This window comes from Mastomys coucha, unplaced genomic scaffold, assembly GCF_008632895.1.
Source record: "Mastomys coucha isolate ucsf_1 unplaced genomic scaffold, UCSF_Mcou_1 pScaffold16, whole genome shotgun sequence".
In the NCBI taxonomy this organism is placed as follows: Eukaryota; Metazoa; Chordata; class Mammalia; order Rodentia; family Muridae; genus Mastomys; species Mastomys coucha.
The window spans coordinates 80,732,635-80,760,040 of record NW_022196898.1 but is presented as its reverse complement, the minus strand read 5'-3'; the positions used below and the strand labels follow the sequence as shown (position 1 = coordinate 80,760,040).

At 41.6% G+C, this 27,406-nt stretch overlaps 1 protein-coding gene across 2 annotated transcripts in view; it reads right to left on the bottom strand.

Moving 5' to 3' along the window:
• Nucleotides 1–7,992: 7,992 nt before the first annotated feature.
• Ppa2 (inorganic pyrophosphatase 2) overlaps nucleotides 7,993–27,406 on the bottom strand; it is a 73,270-nt gene continuing 53,856 nt past the window's right edge. For both annotated transcript variants that reach the window (XM_031375570.1, XM_031375569.1), the window contains 5 exons: nucleotides 20,104–20,231; nucleotides 17,659–17,744; nucleotides 13,513–13,582; nucleotides 9,462–9,501; nucleotides 7,993–8,178 (listed from right to left, as the gene is read on the bottom strand). In XM_031375570.1, coding sequence (XP_031231430.1) covers nucleotides 8,150–8,178; nucleotides 9,462–9,501; nucleotides 13,513–13,582; nucleotides 17,659–17,744; nucleotides 20,104–20,231 — 353 coding nt within the window. In that variant the 3' untranslated portion in view covers nucleotides 7,993–8,149. The remainder of the gene's footprint in view (nucleotides 8,179–9,461; nucleotides 9,502–13,512; nucleotides 13,583–17,658; nucleotides 17,745–20,103; nucleotides 20,232–27,406) is intronic.

Below are 27,406 nucleotides of genomic sequence, written 5' to 3'. Positions count from 1 at the left end.
TTTTCGAGACAGGGTTTCTCTCTGTAGCCCCTGCTGTCCTGGTACTTACTCTGTAGACCAGGCTGGCCTCAAACTTGGAAATCCACCTGCTTCTGCCTCCCAAGTGCTAAGATTAAAGGCGTGCGCCACCACCGCCCGGCTCGCCCAGAAATTCTTATCTGAAGAATTCTTATTCTGAAAGGAGTCTGCACATGAAGACTATCATTTGATTCTACAACTCTCAACGTTTTAAATAGATTTCAGTAGGACAGAAGCTAACAGCGAGAAATAAAAAATGATAAATGATGTGCATTGTGATCTCCTGCTACAGTCCAGGCAGGCTTAAGCTTATAATCCTTTTACCTCAGCCTCTGGAGTAGCTTCGAGTATAGACCAACCAGTACCTCCATGCCTGGCTAAAACGCTATGAAGTCTTAACTGGTCTAGAACTTGCTGTGTATGTATGTATACAAGCTTGTGGAGATTGCCTTGTCCCTGCCTCTGGAGGGACGGAGTCATGCGCATGTGGTACCACATGCAGCGTTTTTTTTTCTCTTTAAAGAAAGTTTCAATGTGTTGCCCAAGCTAGTTATCAAGGGCCTTCTGAACAATTTCTGGATAGGAACTTTGAGTACTTAACATCACATCTGGCCATCACATAATGTTCTGGACGCACACAACATGGACGAAAGAATAATCAGAAACAGGAAGCCACATTTGGGTTTGAACACCCCATTTCAAGCCAGTTCTACCATTGGCTTTATGAAGCCAACCTCTGTGCACACTATATCCTCTTCATACAAGCAAAATTCCTGTTTAAACAAGTTCTCTAGCCCACGTCCTCTTTCATAGTTCAGAAAAGCGACTACAATAGGTACGTGTAGAGGCACAGGCCTGTCATAGCTGTATTTTAGTGGAGGCAGGAGGATTAAAATAAATCAAATTCAAGGTCATACTCAGCCACTTGGTGAATTCAGGACCAGCCTGGGCTACATGATACCTGTCTCCAAAACCAAACAGAAAAGGCAGCTTCCACTCTACAGCTCCTGCACCTTTCACGCATGTGCACAGGCACGAGCACCTGTGTGTGTGTGTGTGAGCGTGCTAGGGAGAGCGGTTACGTATTCTAGAGACGTTACTAATGTTATTATGATGTTCGTGAGTAGGGCACCATTTTAAAAGGTGGAGGGCGGTACAGATTGGAAAAATGAGAAACTGTGGTTTGAGAGCCAAGAGCTCTAAAATCTTCCCAAGTAGACGTCTTAAGTGTTTCTGCAAATGGAGTGAGGCTATCAGAGGAATGACATTTGATATTGTGGGAAAGAGAGGAAAAAGTGACTTCTCTGTGAGAAAAACATTTGTGAAACCGAGTAGCCCAGACTAAGCAGCTCTAAGTGGGACAGATGCCCTTTAAAACTATTTTTATGAGAATCTATCATTTCAATTAGATCCACATGGGTTATGTTCCTCTCATTTTGTCTTACTGGGTATTACTCTTAGTGCTTGTGCCTTCACTCTCTCTGGGTTATTCCCGGTCCTCCTGTCAGTGTGCTGCTCATGTTACTTCTGGTCTGAAAAGCTCCTCTCAAGGTCAGGAGGTCACATTTTAAACGTGGAAGCTATTACTGGTCATTATCCAAAAATTCATGAAGGAAGCCATTTTGGAAGAAGAATGTTGGCCTCTGAGCCTGGAGTCTATTTTTATTGTCAAGGATTGTGTGTTTATTTTTGTCTCCTATTGTACAAAAGGCATAGGGGGGATCAGGCTCAGATGTCAGCCTTGTTCCCAGGAGCATTAGAGGAATCTTGTGTGAGAACTCTCTCAAAATGACTGCTGGACAGATTCCTCCGGAGAAAAAGCCCAGATGGGCAGCAGGAACCACGCACTGGGAAGGCAACACGATGTTCTAGGTTGCATTAAGAAGGTCCAGGGGATGAGCGAAGAGTGCGGCTTGGGCCGCTTCTGTCTTGACACGAGGCTGTTGTCGCTCATGCTCACTGAGGCTCCGCAGCACAGGGGATCACTCAGACTGGATTTTAACCCAGGCTGCCATGGTGAGTGGGACTTAGGTGAGAATAAAGCAACTTTGGGGGGAAAAAAAGAAATGCAATATTTAGAACCATATCTTAAGGTTAAATGAGCTTCCTGACTTTACAGATGGAATCCATGCACAATAAAGGAAAATCAACTTGAAGCAAGATGGCTTTTTTTCCCCCCTATAATTCTTTTTATTTTATCATCGGCGACATCTCCTTCTATCACTTTACTAGGCACCTAGATTCATTAGTATTCATAAAATTTTACACAAAGTTGAATAAGAATTAAATGGAGTTAAAAGTCAAGTGGTGATCTGCGTACAAGGACAGCCTGGGTGCTTCCATTCCTGAAGCAGTCAGTTCTTTCTACTGAGGGCATTTCTTGGCTTTAGTCTCATTTTTGCTTTAGGGAAGACACAACTTCTTCTCCAGGCTCACTTGATGCTGTCTGACCACTGAACAATTGTGTGTTGATCCAGTGATATCTGTCTACCTGGCACCCAGCAAGCAGGCCTGCACCACTTAGAGCTCTTGGGCACTGGGTGGTAAGCAGCCCCCAGGAGGCACCCACGACCATCTGCCAAATGCTTTCTATGGGGAGGCAGAGCCACGGCTGCAAGGAAGGTTTGAAGTGTTCAACCTGGTAGACGCTCTTTGGGTTGTTCACTTTGAGAATGACTTGGGCCTCCTTGCCACAGCTTCCCTCATCAGATGATGTGCTAGAAGAGCAGTCTCCCATGGCTCTGTTAACTGCACAGCTGATGTGCTGAGCCAATTCCCAGCACATCTCCCAGATGCTAACTACCAGCATCTGGTTACCTATAGCCTACAGAGGCCTCTGAAGTCCACACTGGCATTACATTGTTTACACACACACACACACACACACACACACACAGACACACACACATACACACACACAAATAAGTAAGTAAATAAATAGACGCACTCTAAAAACCTGATACTTAGATAGTTAAACTTCCATTTTGGGGGGCAGTGGCCCTTAACATGAGTGGATTCTGCTATTTCAATGCTCTAACATAGGCTTTTGGAATGAAAGAAAAACTCTCAATGTTTTGAACAGCAACATCAGAAGACACTCCAGATGCCAAAGGCCTGTAACTTCCAGTACTCCACTTACCTTCTACAAACTTAATGTGATAAGTAGAACAGAAAAAACATCCATCTTTCTCACAAGGCACCCTAACAATGTAACTCAACAAATACGAATTGCTAGTGTATAAAACAAATGCTTTCAAAACTGTCATGATACAGTCTGTCCCCATGATTTTATAGTTCAGTAGGACAGACAGATCTTAAACAAGACAGACCAATCTAAAAACTATGCATCAAAACAGAACAGGAAAAACAACCCAGCTTTCCCTTGGAGGGTTGGGCAAGGGGTCTCAGGAAAGGGTACACTCTAGCTGAGTGTCAGGATCAGGACCAGCTCAAGCAGCAACACAGACACCACGAAAGTGCATTGGCTGGTCTCCATGTCTGCAGCCAGATCTCCGTTCCACACCATCACTAGAAGCTATGGGAAACTTACACAGAAGCATCGAGGAACAGTTTTGCTCTACACAAATCAGTGCCATTCTGACAAGAAGGGACAGCCAACTAGGTTGACGTGCTGGCTTCCTGGAGGGTTTGGTTGGTGTAAGGTTAGGAAAGTGATCCCTGCTAATCAAGTTCAGGGCCACAGCTGCACATCTGTGGCCCAGTGTTTGAGGCTTTAGCCAATTAAGACCATTTAGCATTCTTTGGTAATGTCTTCCAAAATTGTTCCCATCTATTTTATTCTTTTGGTTTGATTTTTCAAGATAGGGTTTCTCTGTGTAGCCCTGGCTGTTCTGAAACTCTCTGTAGATCAGGCAGGCCTTGAACTCACAGAGATCCGCCTGTCTCTTCCTCCTGAGTTCTGGGATTAAAGGCGTGCCCCACCGCTGCCTGGCTATTTTATTCACTTTTAATGTAGTGTCTCATTGAAAGTTTTATAATATAATCTTTGCACTTTAAGCTTTCAACAGGCAGTGGGAAGGACTAACTGAGTTCTGCAACAGGCCCTCCCTCTGAGAAATTCTATCACACCCCCAACCGTTGGCTCAGCACGCATATCTTCAGAGTCCATGTACAGATTTTTTATTTGAAAGTGAGACTTGGATCTGGTATTCAAATCTTTAAAGAAATCGCAGAAATAGAAAAGGACATCAAAGATCTAATAAGGAAGCAGGCAAAGAAAATTCATAGCCACAACGTGAATAGCCACTATTTTGCATAGTACTAGTAAAATGAATGGGGATTCTGACTGGGGGCTACAGAGAGCTCACTGTCCATCACCAATGCACACCTTGCACAGACACTGACAGAAAGATGGAGATGACAGAGGCTCAACAGAAGTTAACGACTGGATTCACTGTGTAATAACATGGTAATGGAAGGCAGAGGGCAAGGCACGAGGCATGCCCTGACCTAGCTTACAGCCACAAACGCCTTTCTCAGAATAAATCAATGTAGTTAACGAGCACACTGGCTCCTAATAGTGACGTGTACAGGGTAAGGGGTTGGTCCTTCCACAGAGCAACAACGCTAACAGCAGCAAGCAGGAGAGAGACACAAGGACGAGAACACTAAAACGGGAGGTGGGAAAATCTTGACAGTTTCCATTTGAGGAAGATGAATCTTGGATCGTGACCCTCTGATTAATCCATTCATGGGAACTAGCTTTCCGTATTATCTGACAGCCCACTGGGGGTCAGTTTCGGTTTCTAATCAGTTTGAGGCAGTTTTTAAAAATGAGACAATCTGCTATTTACTAATGTTTTTTTCTAAGGTATTAGTATAAAATTTATTCAATTTAATTGCCCCCACAGGACTGGGGCTGGGAAAAATTAAGTTAGATAAGCTGGAAAACATTCTAAAATAACTACAAAAGGCCAACTCAACAAAATGTAAGTATCACTATAATAGTGACAATTAGGTTTAGGGCAGCAGCTCAGTAGCCATCCTTTGCAGGGCACAGAGAAACTCTGGGTTCACTCCCCAGCTCCACAAGCGTGATCATTTCATTCAATTTTATGTATTACTTATGAAGTAAATGTGTGTCACTTTAGTGTCACCTCTTGAAAAAGGGTGGATAAATGGGTGGCATACGGATGCTGCCTGCCCGAAGAAGAGGAAGCAGGCTCACCCCGACACACTTCTTTAAATACACATAAGAAATTCTACATGCACTGTGGGAACAAACTGAGGATGGGGGAGTGAGGGGTAAGAGGCAACAGAGTCACCTGACAAATCCGGAACCTCTGACTCCTGAGACCAGCATCAGGGTGCAGATCTGAGTTTATCGCCCAGCTCCTACACTTATATACAGTGTTTGAGCCAACTCCAAGCCCCTAAGTACTTGGCTAACCGTATCTTGCTACACCGTCACCATGCTCCAGTGAAAGCCCAGCCCATAACTCAGTATTCACCTGTGAGGACTTCCGGGAAGACAGAGGAAGTGGCCACTGGTTTCTTTTGGCTGTCTCATATGTGTTTCCGGAGCCATCTTAGATCTAATGTCATGTACCTCAGATTAGGCCTTTTCAAGGATTTGCAGTAGTCCGTGGCGCCTCGCTCTCCATTCCACTTCTTCTTTCACCAAGTTGTCTTCCACATCCCCCACAACACACAAACGTCTTAATCTAGCCCTTCCTTGAAACTTCTTCAGCTTAATATTTTTTAATTGCAAGGCTAAGTGTTCTACATTCATTATATACTATATATAAATATATTTATCATATACATATCAACAAATACTGTTTATATGTAATTTATACAAACATTTACATAAACATAAAACATAAATAATATATATTTATATATAATTTGTGTTATATAATATATAAATATATATAATGATAAATAAAAAATATATATATATATATTTTATTTTGCATATATTCTTTTTATTTTCACATTTAAGTCAGTGTTTCTACTACTGTGCTTAATACCACGACCAAAAGCAACTTAGGGACAGTTTCATCTTATAAGATCACACCGTCAGTGAGGGAAGTCAGGGCAGGAACTCAAGGCAGGAGCTGAAGCAGTGGCCATGGAGAAGTGATGCTTAATGTTTCATTCTCACGGCCTGTTCAGCTTTCGTTTAATACTACTCAGGATATCCAAGATAGCTGCCTCCCTCTGCCTCACTCCCACACACTAGCAAATGCACCACAGATTTTGTCTACAGGCAATATGATGGAGGTATTTTCTGAATTAATGTTGTTCTTCCTACAGAAGTCTAACTTGTATCAAGTTGACAAAAAAAACCAACCAGCCAACCAACCAACCAACCAACCAACCAACCAACCAACCAACCAAACCAACCAACAACCCACACAAATCCCACCAACCAAGACAGTCAGTAGTAGAGCACTAAAGATATATTCTTCCCTGTGCTCTTTGCTGTCCCTCGAAGTTGTTCACACTGTCTCAAAGACTTCAAGAAAGTCTTGCTTTCTTGCTGGGCTGGGGGAGATGTATGTTGGTAAAGTGTTTGCTGTGTGTCAGCATAAGGACTCAAGTTCCATCCCCAGCACTCAGCATGCTAGTATGTGACTGTCATCTCAGAACTGAGGTGGCAGAGCCAAAAGGCTCCCTCGGGCTCTATGGCCATGCAACCTAACCAAATCAGTGAGTCCTGGATCCCAGCAATAGATCTTGTCTCTAAAATGGTACCTGGTGCCTGAGGAGGAATGATACCTGAGGCTGTCCTGTGACTTCCACATGCAACCCCCTATACATGCGTAGAAAGTGTTTATGCTGACTCTATCCTTATGCAGAGGGATGCTATGAACTCTGCCTTCCTTGTAAGTGAGAAGCATCACACATAAACAGGCTAGAAAAATCCATGTGATGTATAGCTTGCAAGTCAATAGTTCTACTCATGGCTCTGAAATTTATTAGCTGTGTGATGTTCAACAAGCTACAGAATATCTCAGGACTTCCAATACCAAATGAGCAGAACCTACTTTATGGGGCGTTTGCAGCATGCTGCTATCTGAAACACTTCCTGAGACACCAAAGATAGATGCTCAGTAAGTGGGAAAACAGTAATGTGAACAATGTTTTGTCAAATACAAAAACATATCAGTGAGTGCAACCATGAAACCAATAAAAAGGAAAAGGAGAGAAGGCTATGGCCAGGACTGCTATGCTAGGCAGGTAACAGCCATGAAAGTACATGTCTGCAGTGGTGTGGGCAGCACCTCAGGACAGAGACAGGATGAATGTTGGCACATAATGAGAATTTAGATCTTTATCCTTGGGAATAGAAGAGCTATTGAATCTATTTTGAGAAAAAACTAATAACCCTGGAGAGATGGAGGATAAGTTTGGAACAAAGCCAGGGTTCCAATAATCAATGGAAAGGAGGCCTGGGCAGGAAGCTGAGTGAGAGCCATGTGGACGAGGCAGACCTGGGAGGGTGGGATGTGCCCAGTGAGATGGGGGCAGTGTGTGTATGTAAAGGAGTGCAGAGGACACTCAGGAATAGAGTGGGGGTCCTAAGCATTTAAGGAGATGTCTGAGCAGTGTTCTTCCTCTGAGGATCTGAAATCTCCATGGACATGGAAGACTAAAGTCCAAGGGATGGAGTGAAAAGCTGGAAGGTGTAAGGGCCTCTAAAACAACCAATCAGAGGAAAGATCCTTAAGGCATATGACTCACTTATGCAGACAGTGCTAAGAAAGGACAACTTGGTTAAAAAAAAAGCCTTTCCCAATGATGGACTTGAAAAAACACCTAGAAGTTAGGAAAATAAGAGTAATTGGTAAAGATTTTACTGTTAAATTCCTGATTATACATTTAACCAATTAGACACAAAAGTAAATGAAATCATTAGCTAAACAATGCCTTTAGATTCAAATATGAAATTAAGTGAAACCTTTTCTTTCTTTTATTAATAAATATGTAAAAGAGAAGTTCAAAATGTTAGTATTAATTTACAAGTTTATTAAAAAGTTTTAACAATGATATCTGACAGGAAGTCATCAGATGGTTATCCAGTGGCTTCACAAGAGCACTAAAGGAAAAGGAACCTGGGGGTCCTCAGAGGTTGAAGTCTCTGTGCAGAAGTCCCGTGTCCTCATCAGTTGCAGATGAAGTGCCACATTTCTTCTGTTTAAAGTATGGGGAGGTGGGGTGGAGGAGGGGAGGAAGGAAGAATGAGACATATTTAGTTTAGATCTTCAGGAAGTAGCCAGAAAGACTTTTTTTTTTTTGTAAAAGTCTTTATAATCTTAGCATGTCATCTCTCTACTGAAGATTGGCTACTGCCTCCAGTTCTCCTGTTTTCAGTTTGACTCAAGCTTCATAGAAAACTACTGTAGAATTCTAGAACCTTCTCACAGTATTTTCTGGACCTCTTTGAGGGCATTTTAGTCTCTAGTTAAGAGTATAGAAGTTAGCTCTCTAGCAAAAAATAGGAAAGGTTTAGAAAAACCTTTTTGCTGTAAAGTTGATTGTTTATTAAGTACGCAGAAGGAGATGCACTGCAAAGAAAGCCTGACTGGCCATCAGATGAGGACTGCACCTGCTTTTCTATGGAACTGTGTCTAGAGACACCCTCGCCCCTAAACATCTTGCAGCTGAATGTAGTCAGTTGTTCTCATGTTTTCCTCCAAATTCACTAAGTTGAATATCCTAACACTTTATATTAAAAGGCCAAAAGTGCTGTCATATTTTCAACACATGGTATGGATATATGCTTACGTTCTGCGATGTTACTAAAGAATACTTACTTTTACTTCCTTCTCAAAACAGCTTCAAGTAAAGATAACCAGTCACGGAACTTGGTTTTAACCCTCTGATGTATTTTGGTTTTAACATTTCGGTTAAAATAAGTGACTTATTAAAATGCCTAGAGATAAATCTTTTAGATTCAAGTTTCTGGAGTCATCCTAAATTTACCACAGCTGGCTGGAATCTCTCATTACTTCACACAGAGCCATTAATCACGTGAATAAGCCACACTGCAGCACACTATAGCAGCCACGAGGAGGCCTGAGCAAGCCAGATGGCAGGTGCTTAGCCACCAAGTCATCAAACCAGCTAGCCTCAAAATAACAACTGTGCTCCTCATTTGTTGCAGTTAGAACAAATGATATTTTATCTGAGCAATTTCATCTGAAATCTATTTTACTTAATTTACTTAACTTTTAAATTGGCCTTATTTATTTATTGGTTTCTACTACTATAAACAAATTTATACATTTTGCTCTCAAGAACCGTAACAAGGCTGCTGAGATGGTTCAGGGTGAGGGTACCTGCTGCCAAGCCTGACGGCCTGGACTCTACCCCTAGAGTCTGTGCTGGAAGGACAAAGCTGACTCCCAAAAGTGCACACTGACTCTCAGTCTCTCTCTTAAACCGACAAATAACATTTAAGAGACATCCCATACCTTCTACGGTGCTTTCTTTACTCATCGAAGGTGCTGGAACCTAAAGGTACGGACAGGAGAGAATTCACAAATTTAATGTTTATATATGAGAAATGAACAGAAAAATCATTTTTAATGAGATTATAGAATAAAATTGACTCTAACTTCAAAAAAGTAAAGATCCCCTCTGCTTTCCTGGGGTGCTGATTCATCATAAGAAATGTAGAGTCAAATTAGAGAAGTAGAGTCAAATTAGAGAAAACATGCTCAGAAATACTTTATATCAGTAACCCAGACAGCCCACTGTGCCCTCTAACCTGTGGCTGAGTGTGTAAAGACATTCTCTTTCAAGCCACACTCAGACATCAGCACCCAGGGACCACCTCTAAGCAGCCTGTCCTGTCGTGTTTGCCCGTGGTAGCATTACCAAAGCAAGGTTCTTGATCAGTTATAGGTAGATCCCTAATACACTTCCCCAGATCATCAATGGTTTGGTTAATTTCTCTTGAAATATACAGAGGAGGAGAGGGATGGAGGATTATCATTATTATTCAATATATCTTCTTCTCTCTCACACACAAAGACATGTTTAACTAGGCTGGTTTTGGGGGCAGCAGGTTAAAACAAGTTTAAGAATATGCAGACTAGAGGCTGGAAAGATGGCTCAAGAGCACTGACTGCTCTTCTGAAGGACCTGAGTTCAAATCCCAACAACACATGGTGTCTCACAACCATCCATAATGAAATCTGATACCTTCTTCCGGTGTGTCTAAAGACAACTACAGTGTACTTACATATAATAATAAGTGTTAAAAAAAAGAATACATAGACTGTAAACTCCTCATCTTTTGACACTGCTGTATCTTTTTAAGCTATATATTACATGTCACAAAATTCTTTGGAAAATTTCCTGTCTAAAATTAACATTTGTTTCTAATTGGCACTGCCAATCATTTTAGAGAGAGATAGATGGTGCAAAAATATAAAACAATCAAGCAATTTCTTGTTAATCTAAAAAGAATTGCAAAAAAGGAGCAAGTATGTTATCTCTTAAAATATGTATCACCACATTACTTAAAAAATAATTTCAAGCACTCAGGAGGCAGAAGCAGGTCTACAGAGTGAATTCCAGGACAGAGGACCTACAGAGAAAAAAACCTGTATGAAAATAAACAAAATAAAACAAATCAGAGGCAGGTGGATTTCTGAGTTTGAGGCCAGTCTGGTCTACAGAGTGAGTTCCAGGACAGCCAGGGCTACACAGAGAAACCTTGTCTCGAAAACCAAAAAAAACCAAACTAAAACAAAACAAAAAAACAACACAAAACAAACAAAAAAAAAACCCAAAACAAATCACAAAAAAATAACTAAATCTCAAGAATGTTATTTTTCCATTGTTAGGACAGATTTCCTTGTAGGACTGTGAAAGACAACCTGGTTCCTGTAGAAACCCTGGTGACCCTAAAAGGACGGTGGCTGAAGTCCTTCCTAGATTTGTGGCCATCAGTCACATAAGGGCAATGCCCCAAGTCCCTCCACAGGAAAAGGATGTGACAAGTCATGTAAGCTCAATACACATCTCCATTTTAATGAGGTACCCAAAGGCCTGAAGGACTTAGCCAATAAACTCTCCTTCCCAGACACTCGTCCCTGTAAAAGGTATTTAATCTCAGGCCCACCCTGAGAAGTGGGGTACGATTTTACTCATCCTCTTTCCACCATGATAATAAATGCCTTAAAATCATGGACTGCCTCTTTTCACGGGGATCCACTGTGGAGAGGTAGGGAGAAGGCTTTCACCTAAAGAGCCCCCATCTAATCTCCCGAGGAAGGCCTCTCTGGACTCCCAGCCACTGCCACCACCAAGACAAGCCACCTGCCTACCAAGCCAAGGACTCTCTCCCCCCAGGACTAGCAAGAGCTGCCTTCTTCTCCCCTTCAGGCCCCAGGCTAGATCCAGCCCACAGGCCCCCACTCTGTTCTGTTTCAGCTCTTCTGCAGCTTCCAGAGGCTCCTGGGTGTCTGATAGCCTGAGAACCAGATGGCCCTGGCTTCTCTGCAGGTCTGGGGACCCTGAGCCAGCTCTGGCTGTCCTAGAGACCTCAGACTGCACTTCCCCACCCCTGGAGCAGTCCGCAGCTTCCCTACAGCTCACCGCAGTGACAGCATGGGCTAAGCAGGGTCAAAACTTCCTGTGCTTCCTTGTGTCCTGTCCCCCTGAGTGACTGAGACCTGTGGAGGGACAGACGTGGGCCACTAGCCCTACATTTCCTGATGGGTTAAATATATTTAAAACACACAAAGCCCTATTTAAACAAACGCTTGGGAAGCCAGATAATGACAATCAGAGTTGTGTCACAGTTAATACCTTCTTCACATTAGAGAAGAGGATGATATTTAAATTTGAAAGTAATAACCATGGTTTAATAAAAAGCATCAGATATTTAACTCTTCAGTATTGACAATTATTTTCTGATTTTTTTTCATTGAAAATTTTATTTTTCATACCATATATTCTGATAATGTCTTCCCTGAACTACTCCAGGTCCTCCTTGCCCACCTGACTCCCTAACTTCTTTTTGCTCTGATTCTGAACCATGACAAGGATAACAGAGTATAAGTTTATTTCCCTAATCTTATCAGCGACACCTAGTTTTGATCTCTTTGTGTCTGGCCTTATATGCACATACATTTCTGTATTTCTGTGTCTAGAAGGCCGATTTCAGAAGAGCGAGTTAGAAGCCTCTTCAACTCAGGAAGAATTACTTAGCACTCTTTGAAGTGATTATACACATCTATACTGCCAACCTGGTCACTGAGTATGGAGCCTTTCTTTTCCCGTGGGCTTGGGAATATCCAGCATCATCAGACTTCTAAACTCTTGGCCACCTGGTGACTAGGAAACTACACAGCATCTTGTTATTAGCTTTGTGAGACTCGGTCACAATCCCTCATGCAGGCTGCCTTGGGACTCAGTATGTTGCTTGAGTCAGTCCTAAACTCACAGGAATCCTCAGGGTCCCACAGGCTAAGACACAGGCATCCTTCCACCTGTGGCCTTGGACTTAGATGGCTCTCCTCTTATGCTCAGTTGCTCACTCTGTCACCGTCCCACCGTCCACACCACCAGCTCATGTGCAAGCCCCTCTCCTGTGGAGCTGCTCAGTGACTACAATTCCCATCGTCTTCTTGCCCTTGGATCCCCTCTTCCTACTTATTTTGCATCCATTGAACAATCTATCTATTTCCCATCTACATTTATTATTTATCTTCCCAACTAAAATGTAACTTTCAAAAGGATACAAATTTTTGTATTTTTTTTAATGTGCACTCTAGCACTGATTAATTATCATGAAGCAGGCTATAATTGAATAGCTGATGAATTAGTGGTGGGAAAATCCAAAATAGAAGCAGCCATAATTAACAAATATGATATTTAAGAACATTTTAGCTGTTCATAAAGACCTAAATTTACTAGTTTCTACCTCATAATTAGTTAAAAGCCCTTAATTTATAAGACGAATTTTTAAGCCTGTTAAATCTCTGTTAAATACACTTTATATACCTAATTATCTAAATATTAATGTTCTTATTTAGTGTTCTCTAATTAAGAATTAATATACTGGTAAAGACAGTTGCTGCCACACCGCATTACCACTGAAGCAGAGCCTCCAACAAAGCAAAGCTTATGACTTAAGTGATCTGTGTTCAGATGACAGGGAGGGGTTTAGGTACTTCAATCTCTAGCCAAAATTCACCTGCTCTACGAAGATAACCCAAGGGACAACCAACTGGGACAGCAGAGCACAGAGAGGAAATGCATGCAGATGGGCATGGACTGGGAACACAAAGACAATTTGAACCCAGAATTTAAGAAGTAAACTAGGTTTTAATAGCCTCTGACTTAAATTACCCAGCTCCCCCCCCCCAAAAAGCTAACTTCAGTAGCATCATTTCATTTTATGCTTCCCAAAAATCTTGACATGTTTTGTTGCTACATATTTCAGAACCTTGGTAAATGATCTTATGATATGCACATGATTAAAAGACACCTTAGTTCCTGGCTCCTTACCGATTCAACCAATGATCTTGCTTCCTCTGTAGTACAGTGGAAAGGGCTATCGTGGATGTGCACATTTGCACTGCAGAAGAGAAAGGATGTCAGTTAACACAGCCGGAAATGACCAACCTCCAACACTGCAGGGGTGATGATGGCAGCCAAAGAAGAGAGAATGGAGCGAGCGCAGGTCAGGGCCAGGAAAGCCACTGTACATGCAAGTACACAGCACTCTGTGGAATCACAACAGGTTTACAGTTCCCTGGTGTATATATAAACATCCCAAGTACATTTAACCTTGATTAAGAACCAAATCCAACATACAGAGTGGGACAGTGAGGGGACATTCTCCTGTACGGACTAAGCACTGGTATTGGAAAGATATTGAAATTCTGTCTCAGAGAGATTCAGAAGAATAAGGAGAAGGAAAGTAGGAAATGAAAACGTTCCTAAGTTGGACAGCCTGGGATGGCAGAGGACCAGCCTTGGCTTAGTCTCCAATCAGCAAGGGCGTAGGAACTCATATCCTTCCTAGTTTGGGAGACCCGGAAGCACTCACCACTGCCCAGGCCCCGCTCCCCAGGTGACAGCAGAGGCCACTATCACTCTTACATACAGTAAGGTCAATTTCTAAATGTTTCGAAGAGAAACTGGCGGGTTGAAATGGGTGTAGATAACACAATCAGAGAAGGGCTAAGACCGAGTTACTTTTTTTAAATCAAAGGAAAAAGTGACTAGCAACGATCGTCTCCTAACTGATGAATGGGGGAGCCACAGACACTCATTTTTGTCTCAAAAGGACCTAACAAATCTTCACGATTGCTTTGTGAAACATGTTCGGAATCTGTGGTGCGAAGCCTGTCCGTGTGTGCGTGTGTGTGTGTGTGTGTGTGTGTGTGTGTGTTGTTCAGACTCAATGCGTCTGTAACTGCTTAGCATCATAATGGAGTATAGAACTCAGCTTCATTTATGCCATGAACAATATTTAACTTATACATTGTCTGTAGACTTTTAGTTAACACTATCTATTTAGGGATTTACTGATGTGTGTGTACACTTTGCCACAGCATGCACGTGAAAATCAGAGTCCAGCCTCCAGAATCTGCTTTTCCCCTTCACCCAGCTGAGGAATTGAACTCAGTTCCCCAGACTTGTTGGCAAGTGCCTTTACCTGCTGAGCCATCTCGCTGGTCCAGATCTCTTTTCATTTTTTTATTTTAGTTTTTTGAGGTGGTCCTTTCTATGCACCCCATGGTGGACCAGAACTTACAGCGCCCCTTCCTCAGCCTCTCCTGCTCCGGGACTCCAGGTGTGCACGCACCACCGGCTCTCTGGGAAAGGCTTCATGAGAAGTGCCAGGCGTTTTAAGTTATAACCTCTTTACATTTTCTTGTCTCCACAGCTCATGTCTGAATAGCTTGAAAACTGAGACAGGCAGAGTCTGCAGCCAGCTGTGTCTCTAACAAGAGGGCTAAAGAGATGGCTCAGCAGCTAAGAGTATTGGCTGCTTTTCCAGAGGACCAGGACTTCACTCACAGCACCTCTAATGAGGCTCACAACTCTCTCTAACTCCAGTTCCAGGGCATCCACACCCTCTCCTGGACTCTGCGGGCAATGCATACACATGGTGTAGAGACATGCAGTCCAAACACCCCCACACATAAAAAACAAGAAAGTAATAAAAAAAATTAAAATAAAGGCAGCAGGCAAAACAACTGGGTACTGCCAGGTCTTTGCTCATCCTCCAGGGAAAGCATGACGCGGGATGAGTCCGCTCTACCTTGTAACTGCTGGGCAAAGGCAGGTGAGAGAGCACATGCAGCTTCCATAATTAGGACTGCCAAACAAAATGCACAATATCTGACTACATCTAAACTTCACATGAGTCTCTCTGTCTTCCAAAAATAAAAATAAACACACGAGATTTTAAAAACCAATTGTCCTAAAATTCAAAATGAACTGTATGCAGTTTTAATTTGTTGAATCTGATAATCCTCTTTCTAATATAACCCTCCACTCCTACAACAAAGGAAGATACAAACGGCAGCATTAGAAAGGAACACTATTAAAGCCAGCATTAGAACATTTTAAAATACTGATTTTTTTTTTAAATTCAGTTAAATATTTTGACAGGTTACCAGTATATGCCAACTGGCTCAGTTGCCTTTTGTACCTTGGGTTATTATTACTGAAAAGGTCAGTATGTATTTTAGTCAACAAAGTATATCTCTAGACCCGTGGTTCTCACCCTTCCTCATGCTGTGACATTAACACAGTTCCTCATGTTGTGCTGATCCCCAGCTATAGAACTGCCTTGTTACTACTTTATAGCTGTAATTTTGCTACTGTCATGAATCATAATACAAATATTTGTTTTCGTATGGTCTTAGGCGATCCCTGGGAAGGGGTCGGTTAATCCCCAGGTTGAGAACTGCTGACATAGAGTATAAGAACATGTATGCACATACATATGTGTTCCTCTACCAGGATTTTCTAAAGTACTTTGTACTTGGAATGCTTGAAGGTATAATGTGTATTACTGAACTGTTCTATGCTTGTTTAACTGGGTTTGGTGGTTGGGCCTGTAATCCCATCTACTAGGGAAGCTGAGGGAGGAGGGCGAGCTTAGGACCTGAACAGCACTGAGAAGCCCAAGGCCAGTATGGGTGATGGAGTGAGATTCTGTCTCAAAACAGAAAAGAAAAGAAAGGAAAAGTTTATCCAACACTCATTTATATTCATTTGCAAGTTCAAAATTTATACTGTGTGTCAAGAACTTTTCTGGATGCTGAAAATAAAACACAGAGCCAATGAGTTCTCTACATAACCTGCAATCTTTAGGTCTTTCTGCACTCGAACTGATGATGGCCTGTGGGAGAAGGCTGATAATCACTAAATGGCTAGACTAAGGTGTTGGCACCTACTGCAAAAAAAAAAAAAATGTGATTGAAAAGAGCACAAAAGAGTGTGTGCGTGTTTTGTTTTTTTTTAATTTTAAGGTACTGAACCTTTTTGTTCTAAATTTATAAAAGTCCTAGCATTACAAAACTAACTGAATAAATCATTTATAAATATTGTACGGTACATGCCATGTCAGGGACTGAGCCAAGGAGACACAGTAGTGCAGCTAAAAATCACCAATATCAAAAATGCTGTACACACCAAACAAATTATATTTAGAAACTAAAAAGATATTAAAAAATAGATGACAGAACAAAATCACAGGTTAAATAAGAAAGAAATTATCACCTGCAAATAACAGATACAAAAGAAAAGTTATAGGGTCAAAAAAATAGAATTTTAATCAATAGAAAACTGTTGTCTTCAAGTCAGGCTCGAGTGTAATAAAGGCTCACGGTCATGACGGTGTCAAAGTCAGTGCCTAGGGTACGCGCTCTCAAGGCTTTTCACTTTAAAGCAGCACAACCAAGAAAAACCAGAGACACGACACCACATGAGGCTGCTGCATCTGGATCATGACCCTGAGAGTTTGTAGAAGAAAATGCTACCGGGACAAATAGATACAGAACTGGTACTATTGACTGGCATATAAAAAAAAACACGTGTCTGTGTGTGTGTGTGCATGCACACGTGCAGCTACATGTGCAAGGATGTCAGGTAGAGAGTGCATGCATGCCACAGTCCATGTGTGGAGGCCAATGTACAACTCTGCACAGCCAGTTCTCTCCCTCTGCTTGTACAGATATCCAGGGGATTAAAATCTGGTAGCCAGCCTTACAAAGCAGCACTGTGTCTGCCGCCTTCCTTCTGGAAAGTAAAAACGACACAAACAAAATAACTTCAAGACGTAAATAATTTGGGATAACTGAAAATATGTTTCTTTGATCAAAACTACCTTCTTATTCCATCTTTGCACCTATCGCAAGACATTGCACTAAACATTTGTTTACTTATAAACAAATGTCAGTATACCTTATTGGGACAGAAATCATTTGACAGAAATGAACCACATTGGATTCCTAGCTGTCAATGACAGCCAACACTCAACAATACCACTAAAGAGATGCTCTGGAATTTTTAAGTGAAAATGAATTGACCTCCCTTCTTTGAAACTCTGGGACTTGAGCACTTAGGAAACTTGAGCCTGGCAGAAACTGACAATAAATTAACATTGTATGTGCAGAGGAGGCACGTTCTTACCAACTGATAGCTCCCTTGTCACACTTCTTCATGACCATCTCTTTCCAACGTTCATGTGTAGAGTTAATAACGTCAAGGGCGAAAGCCTAGTTCCAACCGAAAACAGACAGAGCTAGTTGAGACCTAGTTCCAACAAAGCAGTGTTCTGCCCACCTGGAGCTGTGAAGGGCATGAACTCTGGAGCTGGGCAAATGAGTAGGAAACTTTAGTCACCAGCTGAGATACTTACCTCCACTAAGCCTCAACTTCCTATATTCAGGGGAAAAACACAGAAGGAGGGTGGGGTGGGGTGCAATCTACAGAAGGGGCAGGCAAATGAAAGCCTGTGGGTTAGATACGGGCTGCCACCTGTCTTTGGTCCATGGATGCGTTAGTGGAGTTGCGGCAGTGCTGAGATGTTAGGAAACCATACTGTGTGTGTAAAACCTAAAACATTTACAATCTGACCTGTACAGACAGAGTTTGCCCGTCTTGGATCTAAACCGCAGAGCTAATAATGAATCAATAAAATGATGCAGGGCCGTGCACCACCTGGGAGGGAGAACACACATGTTTATCTCAGCATTGCACGACTGCACACAGTTTAACTGTCTAAAAGCACTGCCCCAACTTCTTCCTGGATCTCATTCTAAAATGTATAAAATTGCATAACCAGTAATGAACAAATATTTGGCTAGGTGTATATGTAGTAACATTGCATAATAAAAATCTTTACTCAAAGGAGAAAATTATTTTCACTTATTTTTTCAAAATTAGTTTATATGTATGTGTGTGCGGCTGAGACTGTTTACGGGCATTGCCTGTGTGCAGGAGGCCTGGAGGCTAGAAGAGGCTATCAGATGCCCTTGATGATGAGTTACAAGGAGATGTGACCTACTATGTGGATGCTGGAAGCCAAACCCAAGCCCTCAGCCAACACAGTGAGACCTCTGAACCAATGACCTCTGAACCAATGAGCCATCTCTCCAGGTAGAAGAAAATTATTTTGCTTATCTTTCCCCACTAAATGTTGTTTCTTTTCTTTAAGGAGAAGCCTTACTTATTAACTAATTCATACTAGATTTATGCTTCTCAATTACAACTAACAATTACCATACTGAAGAAGTAATCTTGGGTTCTGACATTGAATCATAATGAGAAATTTAACTGTGAAATAAAATTCTCTCAAGTCTACAGATGAAAAAGAGAGAATGGTGCTATTCTCAATGAGTGGCATTGGGGTACTGTCTTAGATAGGGGATAAGAAATGGAAATTATTACCTGAATAATACAGGGAAAGATTCTTAGATGAAGTTATTCAGATAATTCTGTTTGTAATAAACTCTAGTACCTGCTTAATAAAATGGGCTGGCAAACTTTAGAATTAAAAAATGAGAGCCATTTTTAAACCACGCAAAAGAGGCATAATGAAATGTTTGAGTGAGGCTCTGTATTTTAACGGCAATCATAAAAAGCAATACATAAAATGACTGGTGTTACAAGAATGATCTAGTCATCATGCAGAAAAGAGTCAGTGTCTATTAAAGCTTCCAGAACACTGAAGACACCTGACTCTGTAAATTCACAACTTGCCAAGAACTCTTTGTGTGTGTGTGTGTGTGTGTGTGTGTGTGAGAGAGAGAGAGAGAGAGAGATAGAGAGAGAGAGAAATGATAAGAAAAATTTATTTCAAAAATTTCAAATACTGCATTTTTAAGACAAGTCTAGGGTACTTTTTATATTTAAAACTCTGAACAAAATCCTTGTGACATTAAGGATCCTTTTAATGAGCCTTTTAAGAAAACTCTGAGTCTAGCAATCAATCTTGCAGAGAAATACTTGCTGTCAGTTTTATGCTTTCATTAAATGCACTGTTTCACTTGGAGAACACGCTTTCTGTGCCCACTTAGAAGCTGGTTAAGAGTGTGCGATTTATTTAGTGGCTACAGCTTTAAGAAAACATTCGGCATTTTAGACTTCAGCTCTTTGGCTCACTTTCCCCATTTGTGTCACATTAGATTAGAAATATTCTTATGGAAGCTTTGTGGCATTCTAATGGAAAAAATCCTTTACCGGTAAGACAATTCAAATATTCTCTTTAATTGTTAAGCAACTCCATCCAGTCACGGGAAGATTTAGACAGGGGGCACCCGGGCGGGACTTCCATTAGAGAAAAGAGCCTCCTCAGACCAGGGAACGAAGCATTTTCCTTCATACACAATTTGCAAAGTTAAAACTAACTCCGAAATTCCTTCACTTTCTGGGATAAGTTATAAGTAGATCAGCTTTGTTGATTCACTTAAATATTCCTAAAAAAAATTAATGCTAACACTCTTAAATGCAGACATCAATAAAGTACATTTGTCTTCCCTCTATGATATGAGCATTCACTCCAGATCATCTAAGTAAAGTACCCGCTATCAGACATCAGGAGGTGTGCACTCAAATACAGATCCTCATCTTTACCTTGTTTTTGAATTCTCCATTAAAAGCAAACTTGTTTTCTGGTTCTCCATTTGGTACTTTGTAGAATCTAAACCAATTGAGAGTGGCTTCCAGGTAACCTGGTTTGAACTTCTTAACATCATCAATATCTGAGAGGAAGAAACAAAAACATCTTGTTAAAAATCAGCTAGCACTGGTCTGAGGAAGGCAGGAAATGTGGGCCTAGTCCAGTTTACACCGTAACCAATTGCACTGGCAATTGCTGACATGTCTCATATCACATGAAGACTTCTATTTCCCTATGTAAAATACTGTTCCTTCATTCTACAGACATTTACTGAGACCCTTCAGTACTCGGATTTCTTTGGTTTGGTTTGGTTTGTTTTTTTTTTTTTTCAAGACAGTGATTCTGAGTAGCCCTGGCTGCCCTGGAACGTAATTTGTAGACCAGACTAGCCTTGAACTCAGATATCCACCTCCCTCTGCCTCCCAAGTGCTGGGACGAAAGACAAGTACCACCAAGCTGGAATACAGGTTTCTTTCTGTCTAGAAGTTCACAGGGCTTCACAAGAGAGGACGCAGACAGATTCCAAATGGTAATAAAGTACAAGGCGGTTGTCACAGATAGACACAGGACGGGAATACCACGTGAGGGATGGAAAGAACAACCCAGAGGAGTCAGGCAGGAGCAGAGAAGGCAGAAGGAACATGCGGGAAGCAAGGGAGTAAGCCCCAGGGGATAAATAAAATAAAGGCCAGGACAGTGTGTAAGGCAGCGGAGAGGGGAGAGATACCCTACAGAAGGGCCAGTGAAGCGCACAGACCATGACAATTTGTCTCATCTGACGGGTAAGAGGGAGGGTTAAACTAGTAAAACCACAGGTTCAGGACTCATGTTTTTCTGAAATACTAGCCTGAAACTTCAGAACACAAATGAGAGCAGTACCCAGGAGGCAGTGCACTGACAATGGACCAGAAAGGCTTCGTGAATTTTTATCCGGTATTTAATGAACTTGTTTAAGTGTCACACCGTTCAAGGCTGTGAGAGCTGACATATGTAAGGGAGGATGCATGACAGAAGCTGTCATGGCTGACATGGCTGTAGGAAGAAGCAGACAGCAAAGAAACAAGCGTGTTCAGGGGCAAAAGGCCCATAAAGAAAATGAAGCCAAGTAAGGAAGGCAGTTGGTGAGTCCGGGGAAGTGGGGGTTAAACAAGGCAGGATCTGAACGGTACAAAATAATTATCCTAACTCAGCCATGGGTCTACTTTTAATGACACACATTGGAAGTAAAATCCCTGTATTGGGATTGATTGAACCCTTGTCCAATGAGGTCCGCAGGGAAGCAGCCTTTCTGATATTCAATTTAAAAGTATAATAAATACTTGGCCAATATACTGCAACTAAAGGAGAAGTTTAGAACCATCCTGAGATGAACAATATATCATAGCAAATAACAAACAGATGTGGTATACATGAAAAATTAGACAGCTATAACTAAAAAACAGGGGGTGACACACAGGCAGGGAGGGCCCAGAAACTACTCGGTGTCAAGTCTTGTCGAAGCCCCGCCCTGTCCCATGGCTCTGCTCATACAAACAAGCTTTACTCCCTTGCTTGCCCACACCTGTCTCCTGCTTGGAGACAAGTCCTACAGGGAGAGGTGGAACACCTCCAGAGCTGGGAGCTTCTTGTAAGCTAGATGGACTTGGTAGAAGCCAGGGCAAGAAAGAGCTTCAGTTTTCTGCCAACAATCTTCTTGAAATGATACTAAGGGCTACACATCTAGCCAAAACATTTGAAACAAAAAGCATCAATGTTCCAATTAACCAAAGGGAGTGGGGTTGGGCAAAGAGAAGCTTGTTTGAAAGGGAGTACAGGTTACAGTTAAGGTCACAAAAGCCAATACCTATGAATGGAGCCTTTGTAACTGACAGCAGATGCGCTAAGACTGGGGCTCCCTCACAGCCCACCCTTTCAGTAAGGTACATTCTACCCTCCAGCACAGACTCCCAAACTCTTCACCTAATACAGTGTTGTTTCCTCCCCAAATTCTGTTTATCTTCATATTTTTTGCTTGTCTGAGAGGTTCTTTCTAAGGTGGATTTTCCATTATCATTTTCTTATATCCTCATATTCTCACAAGGCATCCCTGTAAACTGATTAAGTATGCTTTTTTCCAACTTAATGTTATATTATTCCATTGGGAAAAATATCTTAGTATACAAATGTTGAACTAAAAATGTACTTTAATTTCCAAAATAATTTCTTATACTTCAACCTGATGGATGATTCTACCTCTGTACCTCACCCAATCCACTGGTTTTTTTTTATTTCATTGTATAAAACATTTGATTATCTTTACCTAACATGTCAATTTCTTTTTCTTTTCTTTTCTTTTTTCTTTTTTCTTTTTTTTTTTTTTTTTTTTTTTTTTTTTTTTGGTTTTTCGAGACAGGGTTTCTGTGTGTAGCCTTGGCTGTCCTGGAACTCACTCTGTAGACCAGGCTGGCCTCAAACTCAGAAATTCGTCTGCCTCTGCCTCCCAAGTGCTGGGATTAAAGGTGTGTGCCACCACCGCCCGGCAAACACATCAATTTCAAAGAAAGAAGCATCTAGTTACCCAATAATAGCCTTTTCAGTCAAGGAAGCTCTTTGCTCAGAACTTATGGAGGGGACCTTTAAGATGCCATCAATTAAAAATGTCAAACATTTAATAATGCCAAAAAGAAGAACAAACCTCCAGAAGAGGCTAAACTTGCCAATTTTCAAGGAATTACATCCCTGGGGAAAACAGCTGCATTTTCACAAACAACACAAAGCTCAGACAAAATCAGAAGCACACAATTTCAACATTTTCAGGACCTCGGTAGTAAAGCAGAAATTTAGCTTGGTGAACGGCTGTTCTGAAGGCCTAAGACACTGTGCTTACAATGGATAAGGAGAGCCACAGGAGGCATTTATGCTAAACATAAGGAAACTGTAGCGAAGAGAGCCTGACAGGCTTGCTAAGATGCGTGCTGGGAGTAAAGTATAAATCAGAGCCACGAGATCTTCAGCTCTTAACCTGTTTTTCTTCTCGTTGCATAGTTACACTGTCCAGCCAAAAAGGTGTTAGAGACAAAAGCAGCTGTGTTTATATGTTTTCTTCACCATGGTGAAATATGCACAGCATAATACTGTTCCCTGGTTTTAGGAGTTTAGCTCGGTGGCATTGTGCCCATCCATAATGTCTAAATAATGCCACTGTCCATCTGCAGACCTGCTCTGTCGGATGCATTTTTATAATTTATGCTATTTTAAAGAAAAGTAGCAATTTTCTAGCTCCCATTTATTCCCAGTCTTAGGATTTTATATGAAAGTTTATAATGTGGACAATTAATGCCATTTATTGCAAAGATGGACCGCTCCAACAATAAGCACTGAGAACCTGGAAGTGCTTATTTATAAAACCAAGTGAAATACATCTCAGTTTCTCTGCTGGACCAATCAAGCCCTTTTAATTGGACCACTTATCACCTTACTGAACTAATTAACAAAGACTCTGCACTGTGTAAAATATCCTCACTATAGTGTGTGCTGAGTCTGGTGGACCCTTCTAGAAGGAAGCATGCATCGCTCACCCCCAGCAGCTGGATTTTATCCTTGCCAAGTACCGGCTGACTTCCTAGCTAAGGCATTCTGCAATGGTTACTTGTGGCTGTAGTTAGGGATTTAACTAAGCATTTATGGAAGAAGGTGACTATATTAATACAAAGGCGTTGGCTCCTGTGAAATGAAGTTTTAGTATTCTGAAAAAAATTCAATAAAACTGGTGACTAAAAACATCTGTGATCAATTTAGGCCTTAGTAATAAAAAGGAGAAAAGCTAACCATCTCCAGAGCATGCAGACTGCTGAACTGGTGGTGTGGGGAAAGCAGAAATCAGTGTTTACGCATGCCTGGCGCCTGTGGAGGCAGGCAAAGGCTCTCTGGAACTGGGGTTACAAATGGTTGTGAGCTGCCATGTGGGTGCTGGGAATCAAAGCATGGTTCCCTTGAAGAACAGCCAGTACTCTTAAACACTGATCCACCTCTCCAGACCCTTCAGAGGAGTCTCGTATAAACTGTATCAACAACAGTTCCGAGTTCTGCGATCTGTGTTTTCCAGGGACGAGACAGAAAGGAGAAATAACTTGCAGTCCAAGCGTGCTTTAAGATCTGAGGACGGGGAAGAACAAAGTCCTGGGCTAGAACTCAGTGAATGATGGGGCTTGCGAGGGGAGAGGGGCAGCCACACACTCGTCAAGCACAACTCACAACTCTTTGGGTCACACTGAGGACTTTGGCTTTCATATTGAAACGGTTCAGGGCAGAGTACACATGTAGGAGGAAGACCCCTCCACTGGCAGGTGGAAAAAGAACCACCCTGCACAGAGTAAGAAGGGACACAAGAGTCCCAGAAAGAGTCTTATAAGGCTGGGTGTGCAGGTACAGACAGGCCTTTAATCCCAGCACTTGTGAGGCAGAGGAGCTCTGTGAGCTTGATGCTGGCCTGCTCTACATAGTAGGTTCCTACACAGCTAGGACTATGTAAAGAGACCCTGTTTCAAAAAAAAAAAAAAAAAAAAAAAAAAAGCAAGGGAAGGGAAAGAGAGACAGAGAGAGAGACAGAGAGACAGAGACAGAGACAGCGATGAAGAGAGACAGAGAGAGAGACAGAGACAGAGAGACAGCGATGAAGAGAGACAGAGACACGTATACACACACACAGACACAGAGAGAGTTATAAGAATGTCTGTATTCATTGAAGAAAGAAATTGAAGAAAATATCAGAAGATGAAAAGATCTTCCATGTTCATGGATAGGGAGGATTGACATAGTCAAAATGGCCATCCTACCAAAAGCAATCTACAGATTCAATGCAAGCCCCATCAAAATTCCAACATGATTCTTCACAGAACTTGGAAGGACATGTTTCATATGGTAATACATACACACACACACACAAACTAGGACAGCTACATCATAAATAATAAACTAAAAACAAAACACTGGAAACATCACCATCTATGATCTCAACTTTCACTACAGAGCCACAATAGTAAAAACTAGCAGGCCTTGCAGTGGCATCAACACAGACGAGTTGGTCACTGGAGTCACTGAAGGCCCAGATGTAAATCCACATCCCTATGAACACCTGATTCTTAACTTAAAAAACAAAACAAAACAGAAATACAAATGAGGAAAGAGACAGCATCTTCAACAAATGGTGCTGGTCAAACTGGAGGGCTGCATGTAAAAGAATGCACATAGGTCCATACTTACCACCCTACACAAAACTCAACTTCAAATGGATCAAGGACCTCAATGTAAGGACAGATGCCCCAGGTATGGTAGAAGAGAAAGTTGGGAATAGCTTTGAACTCATTGGTACTGGAAAAGATTTTCTGAGCAGAACACCTATAGAGCGGGCTCTAAGATCAACATGAAACTGAGAAGCTTCTCTACGGCAAAGGACATTATCAATCGGAGAAAGTGGAAGCCTAAAGAATGGGCTTTTATATCTGACAGAGGGCTAATATCTAAAAATACATTAAAACACTCAAAACAAATCAGACAAAAAACAATCAAGTAACCCAATTATAAAATGGTGTATAGACCTAAATGGAGTTCTAAAGGATGAAAAAGGCTGAGAAACACTTAATGAAATGCTCAACACCTTTAGTTGGTAGGGAAATACAAATCAAACGTATACCACCTTACACCAGTTAGAACAGTCAAGATAATAGAACAAGCACATGGGGTAAGGGACAACACTCATCCACTGCCACTATGGAAATCAGTTGTGGTACATCCTCAGGATGCTGGGACTTGATCTTCAAGATCCAGCTATACACAGAGTTCAGTACTCATTGCTGCTGTACTCATAATAGTCTGAAACTGGAAACAGACTATATATCTGTCGATGGATGAATGGATAAAGAAGATGTGGTATATTTACACAATGGAATATTGCTCAGCTGTTAAAAAAAGCCATGAAATTTGCAGGGAAATAGATGGACCAGGGGGAAAAGTCATCCTGAATGATGCAACTCAGACCCAAAAGACATATAAGGTATGTATTCACTTATACGCGAATGCTAACTATTAAGTTTTCATTAAGCAAGCTACAATCCACAGAATCACTGTGGTTAATTATGTACAGAGTAAGTGACTGGGTGGGAGGGGAGGTTCTCCCTAGGAAGGGGAAATAAAATAGAGAGTCAAAATATTAGAGGGTGGAGAAGAAAAAAAAGTCCACGATCTTAAGTAATAAACAGAGAAAAGCAAAAAAGAGTTGCCAAAGTGTTGTCTTTCTTTCCTTCTTTTCTTTTTGAGATCAGGTATTTCTGTTTAGCCCTAACTGTCCTGAAACTCACAATGTAGAACAAACTGGTCTCAAACTCACAAACACGGTGCCACCTGAGTGCTGAGAATAAAGGTGTGTGCCAACATGCCTATGATGTTTTGGAATAGTAATGATTATCTGGTGCGATGATATGTTGGAAGTATGTGATCTGCTTTTTGATTTTGATTTTATAGGGGATTACAGTTAAGAGATGCAATGGATTTTAGAAGAGACTTTGAACTTTGGACTTTTTATTTTATGTATAGGAGTACACACTGTAGCTGTACAGACAGTTGTGAGTCGTCATCTGGTTGTTGGGAATTGACTTTAGGACCTCTGCTCACTCACCAGCCCTGGACTTTGGAACTGTCACAGACTATGGAGAATATGCTATGGCTAGGTATGGCTCCCACAGACTCAGGTGTTTGAACAAGTCTATGGGGTCCAGGGAGTGGAGTGGAGTGGGGTGATTTGAGTATGCTTGGCCCATGGGCACTGGCACTATTAGGAGGTGTGGCATTATTGGCATAGGTGTGGCTTTTTCAGAGGAAGTGTGTCACTGTGGGAATGGACTCTGAGGCCTCTATGCTCAAGCTCTGCCCAGTGTGGAAAGAGAGTCTCCTCCTGGCTGCCTTCAGATGAAGATGTAGAACTCATGGCTCCTCCAGCACCATGTCTGCCTGCACCCTTCCATGCTTCCTGCCACGATGATAATGGACTGAACTGTGAAAACTGTGTTTTCCTTTATACGAGTTACCCTGGTCAGCGTGTCTCTTCGCAGCAATGGAAACTCTAACTAAGACAAATGATAATGAGAAATCACTGTAGCAAGTTACTGATCTAAACATATGCTAAAAAAACAAGACAAAACAAAAACAAAAACAAAAAAAAACATGCAAAAGGATTATGGGCACACCTAACACACATAAGCATGCATAGAATTTATTCAAAAT